Here is a 21,738-nt window from a genome sequence, read left to right as displayed (position 1 = left end):
GATCCCAGCACTCTGCTCTCAGCAGCCCTCTAAGGACAGAGGTGCTGACATCTTCCCAGGCAGTGCCTTCCCACAATGGTCCTTAGCACCACTGTGCCACCAGCAGCACCGTGCAGAAGGTGGTGTGTGTCCCATTCCTTCAGTTTTGTGGATTAAAGATATTATTTTTTTATTTTATAGAGCTAAAAGCAGCCTCTCAGTGCAGAGAGGAAGGTGTTCAAGCACCATCTCCTCACACACCTGCAGTTAGCAGCAGTGTTGTTCATGTCACACTCTTCTGTTGAGAAGAAATTTTGTCCTTTATTCCAAACCCAGAAGATTAAACTCCTTCCCTCTCACAGGATTTGCAGTGTTTAAAACCTCACATAAGCCAGCCAGCCTCCTTGCCCCGGCTCCATGGAGCAAAACACAAAACCCTTGGCACTGTGGGGCTGTGTCCTGCAGGAGTGGCTGTTCCCAGGCAGCGAGGGAGGAAGCAGGAGGGAGGCACAGGCAGCCTGCTCGGCTCCTGCTGCCCTTCCTGCCCTGCAGAGGCACAGCACTGCTTCCTTCCTCCTGCCCTGTGAGCAGTGAGAGCAGCCCTGTGTGGCTGGGATGTTGTCCATCCCTGGATGAGGATCCTCATTCCCACCTCTCTCAAATCTGGGCTCTTTAGGAGCTGAGCACAGGCTCTGTTTCCTTTCTCCTGCCTTGTGTGTGGTGAGAACAGCCCTTGGATGTTGTCCATACCTGAGTGAGGATCCCTGGATCCCTCCTTCCCACCTCTCTGAAATCTCTGGGCTCTTTAGGAGCTGAGCACAGGCTCTGCTTTCTTCCTCCTGCCTTGTGTGGGGTGAGAACAGCCCTGTGTGGTTTGGGTGTTGCCCATCCCTGGGTGTTTGAGGATCCCTCACTCCCACCTTTCTCAAATCTGGGCTTCCTTCCTCCTGCCTTGTGAGCAGTGAGAACAGCCCTGTGTGGTTTGGGTGTTGACCATCCCTGAGTGAGGATCCTCATTCCCACCTCTCTGAAATCTCTGGGCTCTTTAGGAGCTGAGCACGGGCCCTGCTTCCTTCCTCCTGGCTTGTCAGGGGTGAGAGCAGCCCTGTGTGGTTTGGGTGTTGTCCATCCCTGAGTGAGGATCCCTGGATCCCTCATTCCCACCTCTCTGAAATCTCTGGGTTCTTTAGGAGCTGAGCACAGGCTCTGCTTCCTTCCTCCTGCCTTGTGTGGGGTGAGAACAGCCCTGTGTGGTTTGGGTGTTGACCATCCATGAGTGAGGATCCCTCATTCCCACCTTTCTCAAATCTGGGCTTCCTTCCTCCTGCCTTGTGAGCAGTGAGAACAGCCGCGTGTGGCTGGGATGTTGTCCATCCCTGAGTGAGGATCCTCATTCCCACCTCTCTCAAATCTCTGGGTTCTTTAGGAGCTGAGCACAGGCCCTGCTTCCTTCCTCCTGCCCTGTGAGGAGTGAGAACAGCCCTGTGTGGTTTGGGTATTGTCCATCCATGAGTGAGGATCCCTGGATCCCTCATTCCCACCTCTCTGAAATCTCTGGGTTCTTTAGGAGCTGAGCACAGGCCCTGCTTCCTTCCTCCTGCCCTGTGAGCAGTGAGAACAGCCTTTGGATGTTGTCCATCCCTGGATGAGGATTCCCCATTCCCACCTCTCTGAAATTTCTTGGCTCTTTAGGAGCTGAGCACAGCCCCTGGGCGTGCAGCAGCTGGCAGGAGGGGGATGATGCCTGCAGAGCTCTGGGAGATGTCCCCATCCACATACACACAGCAGAGGGGTGTCCCTGCCTTACTCCCACCTTAATTGGGTTGATTTTGCAGAGGCTTGGCCAGAAGTTTTTTCACAGAAAGGGTGATAAAGCTCTGGAATGGCTGCCCAGGGAGGTGGTGCAGTCCCCATCCCTGGGTGTGTTTAACAAAGCCTGGATGTGGCACTGGGTGCCAGGGTTTAGCTGAGGGGTTGGGGCTGGGTTGGGTGAAAAACACCAATCACTTGTTTTTGGTTTGGTTTTTTTTTTTTTATTTTAGAAGTTTAATGATAATATAATGGTTATAAAAATAACAATACAATTAGAGTAATAATAATATGGACAATTTTGATTAGGAAAATATGAGGCAATAAAAACAAAGAGTTACAGACTGTCCAGGTACCTTTTTCTGGGCAAAATAAGCCTGAAAAAGGACCCACGTTAACAGAGGATTAACCCTTAAATGCAACAGCCTGTTGCATATTCATACACCTCATACACGATGCATAAATTGCATTCAAACACAGGATTCTGTCTGGGCAGTGTCAGCTTCTTCCTCTGTATCCTGATGGTCTCTTCATGACTGAGCGAGGTGGGAAGAACTCCATAATGGAGCAATAAATTCTCTTTCTCTGAAAGATTCAGGTGTCCTGTGGCTGCTATCTCAGTGTGAGTCCTCTCTTAAAAAAAGTATCTTACGTACCATAGTTTCTATTTTAACCTTATGTTACAACCTAAAACTATATTTAACACACTACTTAAGAGAATTAATACAGCATAACTTTCTAACATAACACATATAATATTCACTTTAATATTTGTGAAAAACACCTATCATAAAATACGCATTTTTCACACGAGGGACTCTATGATCTTGATGGTCTCTTCCAACCTAGTCATTCTGAATTCTGTGAATTCTGTGCCTCCCCCATATTTTAAGCAAAGAGCACATCCTGGCCTGCACTCCCCAAGGGTGGCAGTGGCCACAAGCCCCGTTTGCAGAGGTGCCTGCTCAGCATGGGAACAGCAGCGGCGCTTTTGCAATCCCAGCAGAGCTTTCCTCACGCTCAGCCCGGGCTGTGGCACACGTTGAACCGGTTTCTGCAGCTCTTGGGCTGACAATTCCACCTCCTGCTCTGGCCAGCCCCACACCAGGGGTGGTGCAACAGGTGGCAGCTTTGGGGTTGGAATTTGCCCGGCCTTTCCATGCTGAATTTGGGATGCCTTTCCCACGCTGGCAGCGTTTGGGGCGTCCCTGCCAAAGGTGTGCTTAGCATGGGAGGTTCCCTCCAGGAACAAGCAGAGTCCCAAGGAGTTGCTGGTCCAGTTTGTCTGTCCCTGTCCCACAAAGACCTTGTGCTTCCCCAAAAAACCTCATGATCCTCCTGTGACTTCCACCTGTGCCCAAAACCTTCGCTGCATTGGCAATGGAAAAGGGAAAATGTCCTGTAGCCTCTTAGAATTACTAGGAGTAATTACCCAGAATTTTACTTTCAGAATCTTTCAATAAATTATGTGAACAATTGATTCACTTATTTGAAAATGTTTAGGTTTTTATTTTTTACAGAATTACTTAGGTTGTTAAATACCTAAGATCGTTGAGTCCATTTGCAAAAAAGTGTAAAGCTTCACAGAGCTGTTGAAGGCTGAAAATAAGGACTTTTACCAAATTTTTACCAAATATAGAGAAGCTGTAAACTTTCAAGGGATAAAAGAGACAGCTTGATCTTTGGTGCTAGAAATTAATTTATGTGATGGAGTAAATAATTTAGATTTTCTCCTGAAAGGCACTCCAACCACGCTGTGGTTTGTATTTTTTAAGTTTATTATTTTTTCGAGTAATTACCTAGAATTTTGCTTTCAGAAATCCTTCAATACAATACTTGAACACTTATTTGAAAATGTTTCTTTTTACAGAATCACTTAGGTTGTTAAATACCTAAGATCGTTGAGTCCATTTGCAAAAAAGTGTAAAGCTTCACAGAGCTGTTGAACGATGAAAATAAGGAAAATCTAGGGAAGTTGTAAACTAAAATCTAGGGAAGTTGTAAACTTTCAAGGGATAAAATAAGGATTTTTACCAAATTTAGAGAAGCTGTAAACTTTCAAGGGATAAAAGACACAGCCTGATCTTTGATGCTAGAAATTAATTTACGCGATGGAGTAAATAATTTAGATTTTCACCTGAAAGCCACTCCAACCACGCAGTGGTTTGTATTTTTCAGAACCTGGTGTTTTTTGCTGTTCCACGAGGGAAGCTCTGATTTGGGGCTTGGAGGCAGCGAGGAGATTTTCGGGAGCTCTTCAGCGTGCTCAGCTAAGCAATTCCTGCTGGGAGAGGAGAGCTGGGTGCACACAGCTGCAGAACTGGTCAGGAAAGATCTGATGAAACATTTTCTGCACCGTGAAAAGTGCCAACTCATCAGAATCCCAGCTGTCTGCAGGGAAGAGCCGGGCTCCCTGGAACTTGTATCAGGAAAATCTCTGTGGCATGTGTGTGCATGCACGGTGAGGGGGGTGTGATCCCATCCTAGCTTGGTGCAAAGAGTGTGGATTTGGTGTGGAAGAAATGCCTTTTCTTCTCAGGGAAAAGCTGGATTGGTTTGAATTTGGATTTATAAAAGTAGAGGGGACTCTCCCCTCCCCACCCCTGAAAAGGTTTTACAGCTAAAGGGAGAAGCCATAAAGGCTTTCAGATGCTTTGGTGGTTTTCCTCCTCATTTTCGTTTTTAGTGATAGCTGAAATTTGTCAGTGGTGGTTTGAAGAGGATTGAAGCAGGGATGACGATACAAAACACTGGTGTGGAGTTAAATATTCAGTGTTCTGGTGAATGAAATGGGGACATGAAGTTGGGGAGAGGCAGGATGGCTTTCTGCAGGATGAACCCCTGGGATTGCCTGCTGTGGGATGGATGCCAGGGATGCTGAGATCTTACAAAGATCCAAAAAGAGAATGGTTCAATTGCAGAAGCAGTGAGGTGCTGGACTGCCAGGGTCCTTGTTATGGGGGAAATTAGAAGGAACATTCCCCAGGCAGCCTCAAAACCCTAAAAATGTGCTCATAATCCTTGGATGATCTCTGTGGGCTCCAGGCTCCCCACAAACCACGAGAAGGACGAGGTGGTCAAAGGAGGGGGGAAGGGGCAGAGATCAGCAGGAGCTGAGGCAGCCAACCCCTGCTGCCAGGCACAGATGTTTCATTTCGCATTTTTCCTTGGTGGGAGGAGGGATTTGACACAGAGAGGATCTGCTCTGCCCTTGCAGAGGATCTGCTCTGCCCTTGCTGCTGCTCTGTGGTGTGATTTTCTGGCAGGTCCCAAGGTCCCTGGTCAGCCTGGGGGATGTAGAAGGGAGTGGGAAGCAGAGCAGGCAGCTCCTCAGCTCGGGAGCATCCCTGTGCCACCTCCCCATCGTGGCACACATCTGCACACGGGAATGTGGCTGTCATTTGCCCCGTGGCTACGAGGAAGGTGACATTGAGATGCGGGGAGAGGGGGGAAAGATAATTAGGCAGAGCCTCCTTGGGGCAGGCAAAGCACCCTGAGGATTGCTGGCTGTGGCTCCCGTGATTAATTGGGGATGTTCAGCCCCACTCACCGAGGCTGCTGCCTGCTCCAGCTCAGAGTTTGCTGGGGAGGAATTCACTCCAGTGAAAAACATGGAGTTTTCCCCGTGTTTCATCCCAGGGCTGGCCTGTTTCTTTATGCCCTGGACACAAGGCAGCCTTTGGAAGTGGCACAGGACCCATTGCTCTGACAAAAAACACACAGGAAGGTGGACTACAATAGAAGGGTTGTCTGATAGGAAACCCCTGACAAATAAAAGCATTTTTTCCCCAGGAAACCCAAACCAGTAGCATAACCCACTGAAAGACGAGGGGGTCACATTTTTTCCAAGGGAAACAGCTGCCTGAAGAAGCTGATAGCTGGGAGTGGGATTTTTTGTTTTCCCCCCCCTCTTTGTGTTTGGAGAGGCTGCTGGAGGAGCAGCAGGATATCTGATGGGCAGAGGGACAGGCCACTGCTCTCCAGGGGAGCACAGGGAAATCCCAAGCCAGTGGCTCAGAGGGAAGGGAAATTTTAAACCATTTGTGCAGGGGGAGAAGGGGGAATCCCAAATCACTGGTGAACATTAAAATAAAAATAAGTGCGGGAGAGAGTCCTGCCTGTGTGGGACAGCAGCACAGTGATCTCTGCCATGGGAAGGGGATTTTGACCCTGGAAAACCCCTTTGCTTTCTAGTGCAGGGCTGTGCTGCAGCTCACACCTCGCTGTGGTTTTGGGGCTGGGTTTTGGGGTGTCTCAGCGCTCTCAGAAGCCCAGGGAGCTGCTTCCTCCTGTTGGGTTTACGTCTGTATTGATTTGTTTGGGTTTGTTTCGCTTGCGTTTGGCTCTCATTCATCAGCCATGAGTGTGTGGCTCTCTGGGCTGTGTTTTGGGAGGGTTCCCAGCTCTTGTGACCTTATCTCCAAGCAAGGATAAAGCAGAGCAGTTGGGAACAACCCTGGGGGATTTGTTACCAATATCCAGTTGTGGCAGGTCCAGGTGGCATCCACATGAATAATTTATTTTTTCTGGGGGAAAATACCCAACCCCAGACAACTTTCCTCCTCTTCCTCCTGAGCTCCACATGGGTGCCTTGCAATTCAGATGTTTATTCTCATCCAGAAATGAACTCAAGCTGTGCACAGATTCCCATTTGGAAATGTTCCTCCCTGTCCTGTCTGGTTTACGTCAGCAATCGCTGGGGACGTGCCTGGATCTCCCAGGGACTTTGGCTGTCCTGAAGTTCTGGTTTTGCTCCAGCAGCTGTTGGTGTGAAGGCTTTTGCCTCAGCACCGCTGGTGGTGAGGGGCTTTTGATGGATTTGTTCCCACCCTCCTCTCAGGAAGGCTCTAACTCATGAATCCTGGCCTGAATATGAATGTGAAAAATGTGTATTTCATTATTGGGATTTCACAAATATTAAAATAAATATTGCATGTGTTATGCTAGAAAGTGATGCTGTCTTAATTTTTTGAAGTAGTATGTTAAATATAGTTTTAGGTTGTAACATAAGGTTAAAATAGAAACTATGCTATGTAAGATATTTTTTTAAAGAAAGGACTCACAGTGAGATAGCAGCCACAGGACATCTAAATCTTTTAGAGAAAGAGAATTTATTGCTCCATTATCAGAAGAAATTAACTTCTTCCTGCCTCGCTCAGTCCTGCAGATACCATCAGGATTCAGAGGAAGAAGCTGACACTGACCAGACAGAATCCTGTGTTTGAATGGAATTAATGCATCGTGTATGAGGTGTATGAATATGCAACAGGCTGTTGCTTTTAAGGGTTAATCCTCTGTTAACGTGGGTCCTTTTTCAGGCTCAGAAAGAGGTACCTGGGCTGTCTGTAACTCTTTGTTTCTATTGTCTCATATTGTCCTAATCCAAATTGTCCAAATTGTTATTACTCTTATTATACTACTATTTTCATAACCATTTTATTACTATTAAACTTTAAAAATTTTAATAAACAAGTGATTGACGTTTTTCACAGAATAGAAGAGAGAGGCATCAATGCATGGGACAGCCGGTGATGGATGTCTTCAGTTTGTGCTTGGAGGAGACCCGAATTTCATGTCCATCCTAGCTGGGGGGCTTTCCACCTCTTGAAAAATCCTCCAGCTAGGAGGGGAAATGGGGGAATGAAGCTGGTGAAAAGCAGGATGGCTTTCTGCAGGATGAACCCCTGGGATTGCCTGCTGTGGGATGCCAGGGATGCTGAGATCTTACAAGGATCCAAAAAGAGATGGTTCAATTGCAGAAGCAGCGAGGTGCTGGACTGCCAGGGTCCTTGTTATGGGTGAAATTAGAAGGAACATTCCCCAGGCAGCCTCTAAACCCTAAAAATGTGCTTATAATCCTTGGATGATCTCTGTGGGCTCCAGGCTCCTCACAAACCATGAGAAGGATGAGGAGGTCAAAGGAAGAGGGAAGGGAAGGGAAGGGAAGGGAAGGGAAGGGAAGGGAAGGGAAGGGAAGGGAAGGGAAGGGAAGGGAAGGGAAGGAGAGAGAAAACCGTGCTGGAGGGTTTTCCACCTCTTGACTGCATCTGGGGGCCTGGCCCGCACATTTGGTGGCAGCGAGGAGCAGGCGGGGGGCTCAGAGGGGAACAGGATCTCGCTAACCACATCCTCATTCCGTGCTGGGAGCCAGATGGCCGGGCCAGGACAGGAACGGGGCTCGGGCAGGCTCGGGGGGCGGCAGAGCCGCGGTGCTGCCGGATCCGGGGCTCCCCGAGCATCCCCGCGATGCGCCCGCACGGATCCCCCCAGCGAGGAGCATCCCCCGCTCGGAACTGAAGCGCCTCCAAAAAATAAAAATAAAATAAAATAAAATTTTAAAAAAGAAAAGAAAAGAAAAGGCGGTGGCGTGTGCGCAGCCCTGTGCGATGATTAGCGGCACCACAAGCTGCTTCCTCCCTCCTCATGTCGCATTGTTTTCCTTCCCAGGTGGCCCCACCGGGGCTGCCCCCTGGCCACCGTGCCGGCCGCACCTTTGTCTGCCCGCCAGCCAGCCCGGCCGCCTTCCTCCCCTTCCTCCTCCTCCTGCTGCTGCTGCCAGAGCTATTTCGGGAAGCGGCAGCTGAGCCCGAGGATTGTTAATTGTTCGTCAGAGCCCTTCGGAGCGCGCTGCACGGATCACATGAGGCGATTAGAGCGGCGGTCACACCCTTCCCCTCCCTCCGTGCGCCGTGTCCCCCCCTGACCCGCCATGTCCCCGCGCTGGGAGGGCAGGGGCGCACCCAGCTGTGCCCAGATGTGGCGATGGAGGGCTGGAGATGCCGCGCGGAGCCACCTCGGGGCAGGCACAGGGCAGGCAGACAAAGCCACCCCCGGCGCTGACCTCAGGAGCTGCCGCCATGTGACTGTGCCTCAAAGTTACTAAAGCATGACATCAGCCTGGGAGGGAGCGGCACCAAAATAAAATACGGCCTGCCTTCAACCGGCTGTGCTGCTGCTGATCCTGGAGCCCCCGCTGCCTGCATCCCCCCGGGGATCATTGCCATCCTAGGTAGAGCCTGTTGGAAAACACATGAAAAACATCGCTTGGACACACAGCATAAAGCCAGCCTGGTCTTTGGGTCATTTCCAGGGGTGAGAATGAAATGTGTCAGTGAAACAGGGTCACAGACATCTTTTATGGAAAATCCTTTCCTTAGGATTTTTCCTCCTGAGAAGCTGAGAGGCCTCAGGAACAAAATGTAAACAATGATTATCTGCTGCTGTGGAATGCAACAGGTGTATCTGTGATTGGTCTCATGTTGGATGTTTGTAATTAATGGCCAATCACAGTCAGCTGGCTCAGACACAGAGTCTGAGCCACAAACCTTTGTTATCATTCTATTCTCAGCTAGCCTTCTGATAAAACCTTTTCTTCTATTCTTTTACTATAGTTTTAATGTAACACATATCATAAAGTAATAAATCAAGCCTTCTGAAACATGGAGTCAGATCCTTGTCTCTTCCCTCATCCAAGAACCCCTGTGAACACCATCACAACACAGCCCACTTTAGATAATGATGTTAACATAGTGTGCATGCACCTTTGCTTTGGTGAGTGTCCTGGGCAGTGATTCTGAGATGGGATGTTGTTGTGGAAAAGGGAAAACCATCACCCCATGTCTGCAAAGGGCACAGAGAGCAGGCAGGTGTCAGGGCAGGGCTTTGGTGCCCTAGGAATGCTATGCTGATTGTGAAAAACGCCAAGCACTTGTTTTTTAAAATTTTAAAAGTTTAATAATGATAAAATGGTTATAAAAATAGTAATATAATTAGAGTAATAATAATTTGGACAATTTGGATTAGGACAATATGAGGCAATAAAAACAAAGAGTTACAGAAAGTCCAGGTACCTTTTTCTGGACAAAATAAGCCCGAAAAAGGACCCACGTTAACAGAGGATTAACCCTTAAAAGCAACAGCCTGTTGCATATTCATACACCTCATACATGATGCATAAATTCCATTCAAACACAGAATTCTGTCTGGGCAGTGTCAGCTTCTTCCTCTGAATCCTGACGGCATCTTCGAGGCAGGAAGAAGTTAATTTCTTCTGATAATGGAGCAATAAATTCCCTTTCTCTGAAAGATTCAAGTGTTCTATGGCTGCTATCTCGCTGTGAGTCCTTTCTTTAAAAAAAGTATCCTACATAGCACAGTTTCTATTTTAACAATTTTTACAACCTAAAACTATATTTACCACACTACCTAAGAGAATTAATACAGCATTACTTTCTAACACAACACATATAATATTCATTTGAATATTTGCGAAAAGCCAGCCGTAAAATACATGCATTTTTCACAGTGATGGACGTGCCTGACAGCAGGCAGGTGTCGAGGCCGGGCTTTGGTGCCCAGGAATGTTGTGCTGATGGATGTGCCTGACAGCAGGAATGGTGCTGGTGGGTGAAACTCATGCTGCAGGGTACCAGCCTGAGGTTCTGCACCTCTGCTCCTCCCTGCTGGTGCTGTGTGTGAGCACTGAGAGGGATGAGGGCTCGCTCAGTCCCCATCCTCATCCCCATCCTGCTGATCCCAGAGCTGGGAGAGGCTCCTGGCCGCCTGTTCCCAGGCAGGGTAGCAGCCAAAAGGCAGGCACTGGGGAGCAGAGGTGCCTCATGCCATCGGGGTGAGCTGTGAGCAGCAGAACAGGTCAGATCGGATCCAGGCATCTTCACCCCACAGAGCTCCCACGCTCTGCCTCCTCCTCCTCCTCCTGCCCTGGCTTTCCCCAGCTGCTGGGGTGACTTTGCGCTGCTGCTTTTTGTCCCTGAGCTGGGATATGCCCGGTTGAGGTGCATAAATCTGACTGTCTGCCCCTCTGCTGAAGATGCGAGTGCCCAGATGTGGCACTCGGCCATCCCAGCGCTGCTGGTGACTCCTGCAGGGGCACAGCCAGCCCTGTGCCACCAAGGGGACGCTGCTGCTGGGCAGATGTGGGTGCAGAGCCGTGCCTGCAGCGCCAGGCATGCCCGCCCAGACCCGCCCCGGCTGGTTGGGCTGACCCCAGGGCTCAGGACAGGGCGTTGCTGGCCCCAGGTGCGGGAGCAGGTTTGGCAGGTCGGGAGAGCCGCGGTTCCCACCGGAGCCCGCGTCCCTGTGTCCTCCCACGCCGGGCGTGGAGGGGACAGCCCTGCTGCCTGTGACCAGGACGGGCTCTCCCTGCCCTGGGCTCAGCTGGGACCTTCTGCCCCTGGCACTTTGTGTCTGGGCCTGGTTCTTCTGGCCCTGTGCCTGAGCGTGCCCCACTCTGGTCATTCAGATGGAGCATGGCTGGGCATTTTGAGATGTCAACAGCCAGGCTGACATGTTGTTGTGTCCATTTGAGGTTTTCCATCTGTGTTTGACCAGGAGGAAAACATACATCTGTCCTGAGCATGGGTTTGTTGCTTTTTTTCCTTTTTTTTTCTTCCTTTGTAGAAGCCTCTTGCTATGTCAGCTTTGCCTCATCTTCACCTTTTTTTTTTTTTGTTACCTCTGTGACCAGCCACCCTTTTGTCCTTCCAGAAAGCCAGGCCAGGGTGACCTTTTGTTGACAGAGGTCCTGCCAACAAAACATCGTGACAGCCTGTGGCTTTCCTTTGGGGGAACGTGTGCATTCATCCCCTGGGAAAAAAGGGATGGAAGCAAGTTGTGATGTGTCAGATGGCAGTGGAAACTGATACTCTGGGGCAGCACGGTGAACTTCCTTAATTCTAGGCCCTTTCACTTCTTTTCTGCTTGCAGATGGTGGTTAGTCCTTGGTGGAAGGAGGAGGGTCTGTAGTCTAAGCTCTGAAACTTTCTCAGAGGCTTTTCTGGAGCTGTGTCTGGGGGTGACAGTGTCATCCCCTGTGTCCCTGCTGATCCTGCCATCAGCTTTCACAGCTACATCCCAGTGATGTTCCAGCTCCCAGCCAAGGTGCTTTGGTTTGCCGTGGTCCCCATCACGCTTGGAGATACCCAGTTTGTCCTTCCTGTAGCCCTTCCCAACCCTGTTGTGCATCTTCTCTCTGCCCTGGGCATCCTGTGAGCTCCACTGCCAGAGCCCTGGAGCAGAATAACACCTGGCAGCTGGGCAAGCAGGGCTTTCTACTCCACATCAGGGCAGATTTTCCCTGAAATCCTCACTTTGCCCTCCAGCCATCACCACCATCAGCTCCTTCTCCAGCACCATGAGATCCCAGACAAGGGGCTGAAACTGCGGGAAACGTTCCCAGCCTGACCAAACGGAGGCTGCGCTGGGTTTGATGTGTTTTGTTCGGTTTGTTGCTTGTTGTTTTTCTCCCTGAGGAACGTTTCCATCGCTTTACAAGGCCAAAATTCTCCCGGTTCCTCCCTGGGGTGCAGCGAGCCGGGGGTGCCACGGTGGGCCCCACACCTCGCGGGGCGCTGCCGTTGCCGCTTTAAGCGCCCTCTCCGCGGGGCGAGCTTTCGAACGCGCGGCCCTGCGCCGCCATTGGCCGGCGCGCGCGCGCGGGGGCCAGCCGGCGGTTGGAGCGGCCGGCGGCGCGCCCTGATTGGCCGAGGCGAGGGCGGTATAAAAGGCGGGCGGGCGCGTGGGCTCGCTCAGTCTGCGGCGCGAAGGGGCGGCGTGCGGAGCTGGGGTGAGGCGCGGATCCTCGCTCGGCCGGGCGTTTTAATTTTTTTTTTTTTTTCCTGTTTTAAATTCTTTACTCCCTCCCTTCGCCCACCTGCTTTCCCCATGGAGTTCAAGCTGGAGGCGCACCGCATCGTCAGCATCTCGCTGGGCAAGATCTACAGCGCGCGGGGCCAGCGCGGCGGCCTGAAGCTGCACAAGAACCTCCTGGTGTCGCTGGTGCTGCGCAGCGCCCGCCAGGTCTACCTGAGCGAGCCGGGCTGCCCGCCCGAGCCGCCCCCCGCCGCCGCCGCCGGCCACCCCGAGGAGGAGCAGCCGCCGCCCCGCACCGCCGCCTGGGCCGCCGAGGAGCCGCCGCCACCGCCGCCGCCCCCGCAGGACGAGGCGGGCAGGGACTGCCAGGGCCCCCGGCCGCGGCGCTGTTGCTGCGGCGAGAACCGCGGGGGCTGCGCCGGGGCCCCCCCGCCGCCGCACTGCCCCCGCAAGCGGAGCGCCGGCGAGCACGGCCAGGCGGGCTCCCCGGTGAAGAAGCCCCGCCGCGAGGAAGAGGAGCCGCCGCCGCTGCCGCCGCCACCGCCGCCCTCGCCGCCGGGCGAGCAGGAGGACATGGAGACGGGCAACGTGGCCAGCCTCATCAGCATCTTCGGCTCCAGCTTCTCGGGACTGCTCAGCAAGGAGCCCAAGGGCCGGCGGCGACCGCCTCTGGACGGCGGCGAGGCGGCGGCGGGCACGGCGCCCGCCGAGGCGGCGGCCGAGCCGGGACAGATCTGCTGCGACGAGCCGGTGCTGCGGACCCTCAACCCCTGGAGCACGGCCATCGTGGCCTTCTGATGGCCCGGCCGCAGAGACTGGCTCCCCGCCGCGGGCCGGGGGGCCCGGACGTGACACCCACCGAGCGCCGCGGGGCTCCGGCGCCGGCCAGACCCGGCGCCCTCGGCCGCCGCACCGGGGGGACCGCGGGACAGCAGCGGCGTTTCCTCGTTCCCCGGCGGGTCCCGGCTGCCGGCACCCGCCCTGGGAGCGCCCCCGGCGCTGCCCTCCCGGAATTCCCCTTCCCGGCAGAGCCGCCGCCCTCTCCGGCGCCCGGGGGAGGCTCCTCGGCCGCCGCCGACCCCGGGGGCGCCCCCGGCGGGTGATATTTTAAGCTTGGAAAGTATTAAGTTTATTAAATAAAGTGTCTATTTTGGAAAGGTTTAGGTCAGAACTATTACATGGTGCTTTTTAAAAGTGTTTTATTGAGAGGAACGAAGTTTACAGACGCTCTGACGGAAAGTCCTTGAGCCTGTTTGTTAGGCTTGGTAACTCCCGGTCTTTGTTGTATAAAGGCTTGGGACTCCCGTAGGGAATTTTGTACAGTGTTCTCCTTCAGTGATGTATCATGTTTTGTATAAAATGTAATTTCTACGTGTACAACACGTATTAAATATTTTCAAGTGTACGAGCCTAGTTCCTGTTTGTGCCCCGGTGGCTCGAGGGGGAGGAGGGCAGGCAGCAGCCGGGGTGTGGTTCTGCGTGTCTGTGGCTGGATCCACCCAGCCTCGCCAGAGGCTTGGGGTGGGTTGGAGTCCGGCTCTTCTGGGAGCTGGGGAAGAAAGGGAACTTATGTCGGGGTGCCTGGAGTCCTTCCCGGGATCTTCCAGGTGCTCCCACTGCTCTTCTGGCTACGGCCTCTTCCCCGGGCCGGAGCTGCCGTGGCATTTGAGGTCTTGCTCTGAAAGTACCTAATGTGCCGAGTCACTGTCTGTGGGTGGGAAGCGGTTGCTAAATCCCGGAGGAGCAGCTGGGTGCAGCCTGACCAGCCCGTGGCACAGCTGGGCCGAGCGCTGGCCTCCAGCGCTGCCTGCTCACAGATCCGGACTGGGGCTGTGAGAGGGGATTTCACCCAGCAGAACGCAGCCACTGCTCTGCAAGGAAAGTTTCTGTGCCTCTTTGATGTTACTTGTAGAATAGTTCAAACGATAAATATCAGGAGGGTTGGTTTTTTTTTTTTCTTCTCTTTCATTATCAGTAAAGCTATAACTGGGTTAAAGTTCCTGCTGTTAGGGGTGGAGAGAAAAGTTTGGCCTCGGCTTCACAGTGAGTGGAGCGCCCCAAGGCGTTGTAATTAGACTGAATTGTGGGAGATTTTTTTTTTTTACTTGTTTCTTGCTGGAAGATTCACTAGAGGCTTCTCTGCTCCTAATTAATGAACTTTTCAACTGGGGGTCGCATCTCTGGCAAGTGAAAGATGTTTGTGTGCTGTGAAATGCAGCCTGGGATATCTGACTGAACCTTGGGAGCCTGTTTTGGGGAGGGACATGAGAAATGACCAGTGTGGGGTTTTTAACACCTCAGACCCGTGAGAAACTGGAAGTGTTGGGCTGGGTCATCCCCAAGCAGGGGGATGGGAGAGATGAGGAGAAGCTGCCTGGTCTGGGGAGGCTTTGAGGCAGCTCTGCTACTTGGTGTACAGTTTAATAGCTCCTTGTTCTTGGGTAAAAGCAAAAGTCCTACCATCTTAATTTTCTAGGTAATTGCACTAATGCTGGCACAATTTCAGTCTGGTAGATGACACAAGGAAATGGGGTGTGATGAGACATTTCTTTTCACTCACTCACCTTGGCAGGTGGTGGGAAGGTGCTGTCCCTGCTTCCCTCCCTCAGGTGCTCTCCAGGAGAGCCCCACACTCTCACTCCTGTCTCCAGGGAGGTGAGGAGCATCTCTGCAGTGAGAGGAGAAGGAGGATGGCTACACAGTGCTATCCCCCCATCTCTCCTGCTCTCAGGGTCAGAAGCTGGGCTGCAGGATGGGAACAGCCTCCTGCTCCTGCACAGTTTCCATCCCAAGGTTTCAGTCCTGCTCCTTGTCCACCAGCAGCATCTCCATGGAAGTGAATGATTTTGCCCAGATTCCAAATCCCAACAATGGGATGTAGGCACTCCTGATCTTGGCATTTCCAAGTTTTCTGGGCATCCAACCCCTGGAAGATCACCTGGTCCTGCTGGTTTGTGTGGCCCTGCTGTCCCTACACAAGACAAGACCCAAGCTCCCTCTGGCGCAGAGCACCCAGCAGAGCTCACATCTACCCTGTCTTCCAGAGGAGAGTTGTGCAACCCCAAAATTGCTGCTGGCCTCTGCCAGCAGGGCAGGGACTGCCCACAGGTGCCCACGCAGCTCCCGTGGAGCTGCCTGAGGTGAGTGAGTTCTCCCTTCCCAGCTCATGGCCACGGAGCTGTGTCCCCGAAGGACCCGGCCCAGCTCCATCTGCTGTGCTGACACACGCCTCGTTTGATCCCCTGGCTGGCTTTTACATGTGAGGTTTGCCTCTGGCTGCTGGGGCTGAGGGGGACAGAAAAAATAAAAAAATAACAGAGATGTGATAGCTGCAGGTGAGCTCTGCTGAGGGGTCTGGACCAAACCAGCCTCAAATTGAAGAGACCCCCTAATAATGGCACTGTGTTACTTTTGGAATCAGTTTTTTCTGCTCTATTTTATTTTAATTCCTCAAATCACTTTTACCTAAGCTGGTTCTGTTTTTTTAAATTCATCTCTGTTGTTGTGCTGCTTCTACCCCTGGACTTTTCCTTGTGCCCACAGAGATGAGGCTGACAGGGGACAGCTGAGCCAGGACAGGGAATGAGCTCCAGCTGAGGCTGATGACCCAAACTCAGTGCCCAGGCCAGTGATGAAGGAGGGAAGAGAAGTGCATAAATAAGCCAGATAAAAATAAAAACTTCCATCACTTGGGACAGAGGTTGACTCCTATGGAAACTGCCTCACCGGGTCGAGGAGGAGATGACTTAATGGGAAGATGGCAGGATCCTGCCCTTCCTAGAATAGTAACGAGCTGCTGGAAGCGCTGGCCCCGGCTGCTGCCCTTCCCCCAGCTCGGGTCAGCTCCCGTGGGAGAGGAGAAGCGCTGGGAAAATCCTCCAGCACCGCCGGAGGGTGGGATGGATGCTGGCAGAGCCATGTGGCAGCTGGGTGATGCTGGGGAAGCAGGGCAGGCAGCGGCAGCCTTTCACTTTTCTCCTGCTGTAATCATCCAGGAGCAATTCCCTGGCTGGGCTCTCCTCAGGGACACCTTCTGGGGAGAGGGAACGGCTTCAAACCGAAGAAGGGAGTGTCGGAGGGGTGAATCATCCCGGCTTTAAAGGTATCTGGCCGGGCCAGGTGCCAGCAGGAGCTGGGGGAGACCCTCGGGGTTTGGGGAACTTTTGGGGCTGGGGGAGCCGATGGGCAGCCAGGGATTCGCAGGAGCTCCGCGTTTCACTCCGGCTGCTCTCGCTCCTTCCCGGCCTGATGCAACCCGGCCGCCCCTCCTCTCCTGGGCCATGGGAAGAGGAGGAAGGCTCTGCACACTCACTGCTGGAGCATCCTGTGTCAGCGCTCAGGAATCCGGCAGGCTGCTGGGAGCGGGGCGGGAGGCAGGGCAGCGGCGGGGCTGGGCCTGCTGGGGCCGCTCCCTGCTTGGGGATACTGGATCATCCCCAAGGATTGCACCTCCTGGGGTCTCTTCCTGCCTGGGGGTACCAGAGCATCCCTCGGGGCTGCACCTCCTGGGGTCTCTCTCTGCCCAGAGGGACTGGAGCATCTCTGGAGGCTGCACCTCCTGAGGTCTCTCCCTGCATCCCGAGGACACCAGAGCAGCTCTGTCAGGAAGCTTTGCCAAAGGCTGAACGCCAGGACAGGGTATTTTGGGGGGAAGGAGGGGTGGGGATGTACCGTGGCGCCGTGCTTGGCTGATAGCTCCAAAGGCTGAGGAGAGGCAATGCCTGCATCTCCCTGCTGCTGCGGGGCTTGCATCTGTCTCCAATGTACTGTGCTTGCCTGAGATGCTCTGCCAATGTATATTTAGGGTGGGAGGGGGGACCCACCCTCGGTATAACCCCTCAGCGGGTCGGGGGGCTCTGGCAGGGGAGCAGGAGAGGCTCCGTGTTTTCCTGGGCAGGGTGGTCCAGCCCAGGGGGAGGGGGAAGGCGGTGGGGCTTTGCTGGCAGGGCTAAGCTCATGGAAAACTCCAGGGCTGCTTCCAAGGAGGATCCTTTGAGAGGCTGGAGCCTCAGAGAGAGGGCTTGGCACCATGAGGGGATGGCTGGAAGGTGCCCAGAGCTGCCTTGGCAAGGACGAAACCCGGCAGAGGAGAGTTATTCCAGGCCAGCACGGGTTCCTGGAGGCAGGGTCAGGGCCGGGATGAGCGACAAACACAAACAACTCCCTCCTCTCGGCCTTCTGGTTGTGATTTCTGCTCCCGACATGCAAACCCTGAGGGGCCCCCTCCCCTCCCTCCTTCTCCCCAGCTGGGCAGGGCTGGCCTGGCCGCCTAATGAAATGCAGAGCTGCTTGGGAGAGCAGGGGAAAAAAAAATAAAAAAAGGGCTCTGTTCGAGGTTTTGTGCCTCTGGTTTTGTGCCTCTGGTTTCCTCTGGCCCTCTCTCCCAGCGGGGTGATTTATTGGTGATGGAGCCCGGGGAGAGGGGGAGGGAAGGGCTTGGAGCTGCAGGCAAAGAGTCATCGCTTATTTCCCAAGCACTCACGCGAGGCCAAGGGAAAAAGGGGAGGAGAGGGAGGGAAGCAGCCTGGGCAGGGCCGAGGAGCATCATTTGTGGAGCTGAGCTCTCCCAGTTGCTCTGAGGCGGTGCTGGAGCATCCCTGGGGTCTCTCCCTGCCCAGAGGGATTGGAGCATCCCTGGGGGCTGCACCTCCACCTTGAGCACTTTGCACACCAAAGGACCGGCTTTGAGGTGGATGCCCTCTCCCTCTATCCCAATTTCCCCACTTTCTCTCCCTTCTCTGGGCAGTGGGGTGCTGAGAGCTGCCTGCAGGGGTTTGGGCTGGCTCTGCACTCAATTCTCCAGTGTATCCAGGGGGGACTCCTCATCCTTTTCCCCTCTCCTGCCGCCCCAGCCAGACCTTTCCCAGATGGCAGAAAAGCAGATATCCATTGTCACTGACCCACTTTTGGGCACCTGCATGCCCCAAAAGTGACATGCTGTGACCTGCCTGGCTGCAGATCCATTTGCTGCCTGCAGATACTCAGCTCAGACCAGCCTTACACTTAAGCCAGGCTTTAGGCTCCGCAGCAGTGAGCTGTCCCCATCCTGCAGGATGCTCTGGTGTGCTGCTCTGTGGCAGGGGCACCTCCTGCTCAGGGATGGCTTTTTTTCATCCTTGCTGCTCTGCTTGGGAACTGTGAAAAACGCCAATCAGTTATTTTTTAAATTTTAGAAGCTTAATAGCAATAAAATGGTCATAAAAATAGTAATGTAATTAGAGTAATCAAAATTTTGGACAATTTGGATTAGGGCAATATGAGACAATAGAACAAAGAGTTATGGACAGTCTGGGTATCTTTTTATGGGCAAAATAAGCCCGAAAAAGGACCCACGTTAACAGAGGATTAACCCTTAAAAGCAACAGCCTGTTGCATATTCATACACCTCATACATGATGCAGAAATTCCATTCAAACACAGGATTCTCTCTGGGCAGTGTCAGCTTCTTCCTCTGTATCCTGACGGCGTCTTCAGGGCTGAGCGAGGCAGGAAGAAGTTAATTTCGTCTGATAATGGAGCAATAAATTCTCTTTCTCTGAAAGATTTCGGTGTCCTGTGGCTGCTATCTCAGTGCGAATCCTTTCTTTAAAAAAAAATCTTACATAGCACAGTTTCTATTTTAACATTTTGTTATAACCTAAAACTGCATTTAACACACTACTTAAAAGAATTAATACAGCATCACTTTCTAACACAACACATATAACATTCATTTGAATGTTTGCGAAAAGCCAATCATAAACCACGCGTTTTTCACAGAGGAACGAGTGCGGTTTCCTAGGGGGAAGGTCTCCTCCTCCTCCTCCTCTGCTGACAGCTCTGACCTCAGCTGTCGTCCCTGGGATTAATCCGAGCCTCGGGACAGGTTGAGGCATGTCCAAGGCGCGGGGAGGAGAGCTGCATGCGCACAGACACAGAGGAAGGAACAAAAACGATTCCCAGGGAAATATCTTCCTGCTGCTTTTCCTGGCAGCGAGCAGGGCGGGAGGAAAAGACCTGGCTTTCAATTGCTTGCAGGAGAATTCCCCCAACCCCACATGGGGAGCAGCTTTCCCTTGGCTTCCTGCACCTCGTGGAGCTCACCCCAGACCCACACAGGGATGGCACAAAGGGTGCTTGTTGGATTAAGAATCATTTAATCATGTATTTTGTAAATTTTTTGAATTTTTAAAAGTTTAATTAAGGCAATTTTCTAAAAAAATATAAATAATTTAAAGGTAAATAGATAATAACAAATTCGTTTCCCACAGGTGCTCAGGCCGCCGAGGTGCTGATCAGCATCCGGGTCTCTGGGATTAAAATTTTTTAATTTTGCAAAGTTTTATTAAAGTAATTTTTTAAAAAGGTAAATAGATAATTTAAAGTTTAAAAGATCATTTAAAAGTAAATAAATAATTTAAAGGTAAATAGATAATACAAATCCATTTCCCACAGGTGCTCAGCCCCCTGGGGTACCACTCAGCATCCTGGGATCTGCTGAGCCAAGGTGTAAATTTTTTTAGTTTTGTAAAGTTTTATTAAAGTAAATTTTGTAAAAAGGTGAATAGATAATTTAAAGTTTAAAAGATCATTTAAAGGTAAATAAATAATTTAAAGGTAAATAGATAATACAAATCCATTTCTCACAGGTGCTCAGGCCCCTGGGATGCTGCTCAGCATCCCAGGTTCTGCTGAGCCAAGGTGTAAATTTTTTGAATTTTGTAAAGTTTTATTAAGGTATTTTTTTTAAATATAAATAGATAATTTAAAGGTAAATAGGTCATTTAAAGGTAAATAGATAATACAAATTCATTTCCTAAGGTGCTCATCCCCACTGAGGTGCTGCTCAGCATCCTGGGCTCTGCTAAGCCAAGGTGGAAATTTTTTGAATTTTGTGAAGTTTTATTAAGGTAATTTTTTAAAAAGGTAAATAGATAATTTAAAGGTAAAAAGATAATTAAAGATAAATAAATAATTTAAAGGAAAATAGATAATAAAAAGTCATTTCCCACAGGTGCTCACCTGCCCGAGGTGCTGCTCAGCATTCCAGGCTCTGCTGAGCCAAGGTGTAAATTTTTTTGATTTTGTACCGGACACCTACATCTTTCACAGAAGGAGAATTTATTGCTCCATTATCAGGAGAAATGAACTTCTTTTCGATCAGCCTTGATCAGCCCTGAAGATGCTGTTTAAGATTAAGAAGAAGCTGACACTGACCAGACAGAATCCTGTGTTTGAATGGAATTTCTGCATCATATATGAGGTGTATGAATATGCAACAGGCTGTTGCTTTTAAGGGTTAATCCTCTGTTAACGTGGGTCCTTTTTTGGGGTTATTTTGCCTAGAAAAAGGTACCTGGATGCCCGTAACTCTTTGTTTTTATTGTCTCATATTGTCCTAATCCAAACTGTCCAAATTATTATTACTCTTATTACTATTTTCATAACCATTTTATTACTATTAAACTTTTACAATTTTTTAAAAAAAGTGATTGGCGTTTTTCACACCCAGCAGAGAGCAGGGTCCGCTGGTGGACTCTGCCCTTTGCCTCCTCCTCCTCCTCCTCGTGTACTGTTTGCTTTGGCAAGCCCCAGCTCCACCCTGGCAGCGGGTCCGGCTCCGGCGGGGAATGGGGAGCAGGGAGGGGATGGAGCAGGAGAGAATGCCCGGGAATGGGGAGCAGGGAGGGGATGGAGCAGCAGAAACTGTCCCAGGGCGGATGGGACACGCCGGCCCTGCTGGGAAGGGCAGGAAGGACGCGGCTGCCTCGGAAATCTGGAGGGTGGGATGGGAGAGGCAGGAAAGGGGAGAGAGGGCAGGATGCAGGAGCATGGCCGGAGTGGGATGCAGGGGTGGGAGCCGCAGTGCTTGGTCTGTGTGAGTCCTGTGGGTGTCTGCTGCCCTCCTGGAAGAGCAGGGGATGCTGGCAGTGTGGCACAGCAGCAGCAGATTTCCCCCAGCGCTGTCCCACAATCCCAGCTGGAGCCTGCCTGGAGCATCATTAGGAAACAAAGGGAGGCAGTGGCTGTTTCGGTGTGTCCCACTCAGTTTTCCTCTTGCCAGCTCGGGCATGGAGCAGTGCAGGCAGCTGGGCTTTGCCAGCACCCATGGTTCTCCATGCCAGCTGCTCCCAAGCAGTGTGTGCTGGTGGAAATGCCAAGCCAGCAGCCAGGACAGGACAGGACAGGTTTGTCCCCAAGGCACGGTGCTGATGGCACCGAATGTCCCTGCCCTGCCTGCTCAGAGGAGGCTGTGGGAGCAGTGCAGTGCTCTATCTCCATGGCAATGGCACTGATGTTTTTTAAGGCAGGAGGAATTGATTTTTTTTTTTTTTTTTTTTTGCCCAAAACCGGCCCAGG

General features: G+C 51.9%; 1 protein-coding gene across 1 annotated transcript; it reads left to right on the top strand.

Moving 5' to 3' along the window:
* Nucleotides 1–12,363: 12,363 nt before the first annotated feature.
* IER5 (immediate early response 5) lies at nucleotides 12,364–13,796 on the top strand. Its single transcript, XM_064719828.1, has one exon. It carries the CDS (start codon nucleotides 12,472–12,474, stop codon nucleotides 13,195–13,197), a length of 726 nt encoding a protein of 241 aa, XP_064575898.1. The 5' UTR covers nucleotides 12,364–12,471; the 3' UTR covers nucleotides 13,198–13,796.
* The last annotated feature ends 7,942 nt before the right edge of the window (nucleotides 13,797–21,738 follow it).

This window comes from Zonotrichia leucophrys, chromosome 8 (assembly GCF_028769735.1).
Source record: "Zonotrichia leucophrys gambelii isolate GWCS_2022_RI chromosome 8, RI_Zleu_2.0, whole genome shotgun sequence".
In the NCBI taxonomy this organism is placed as follows: Eukaryota; Metazoa; Chordata; class Aves; order Passeriformes; family Passerellidae; genus Zonotrichia; species Zonotrichia leucophrys.
This window is presented reverse-complemented; position numbering and strand designations above follow the sequence as displayed.

Bases quoted from the DNA above. Each gene is read 5' to 3' on its own strand.
- IER5 (XM_064719828.1), top strand. From the start codon at position 12,472: ATGGAGTTCAAGCTGGAGGCGCACCGCATCGTCAGCATCTCGCTGGGC.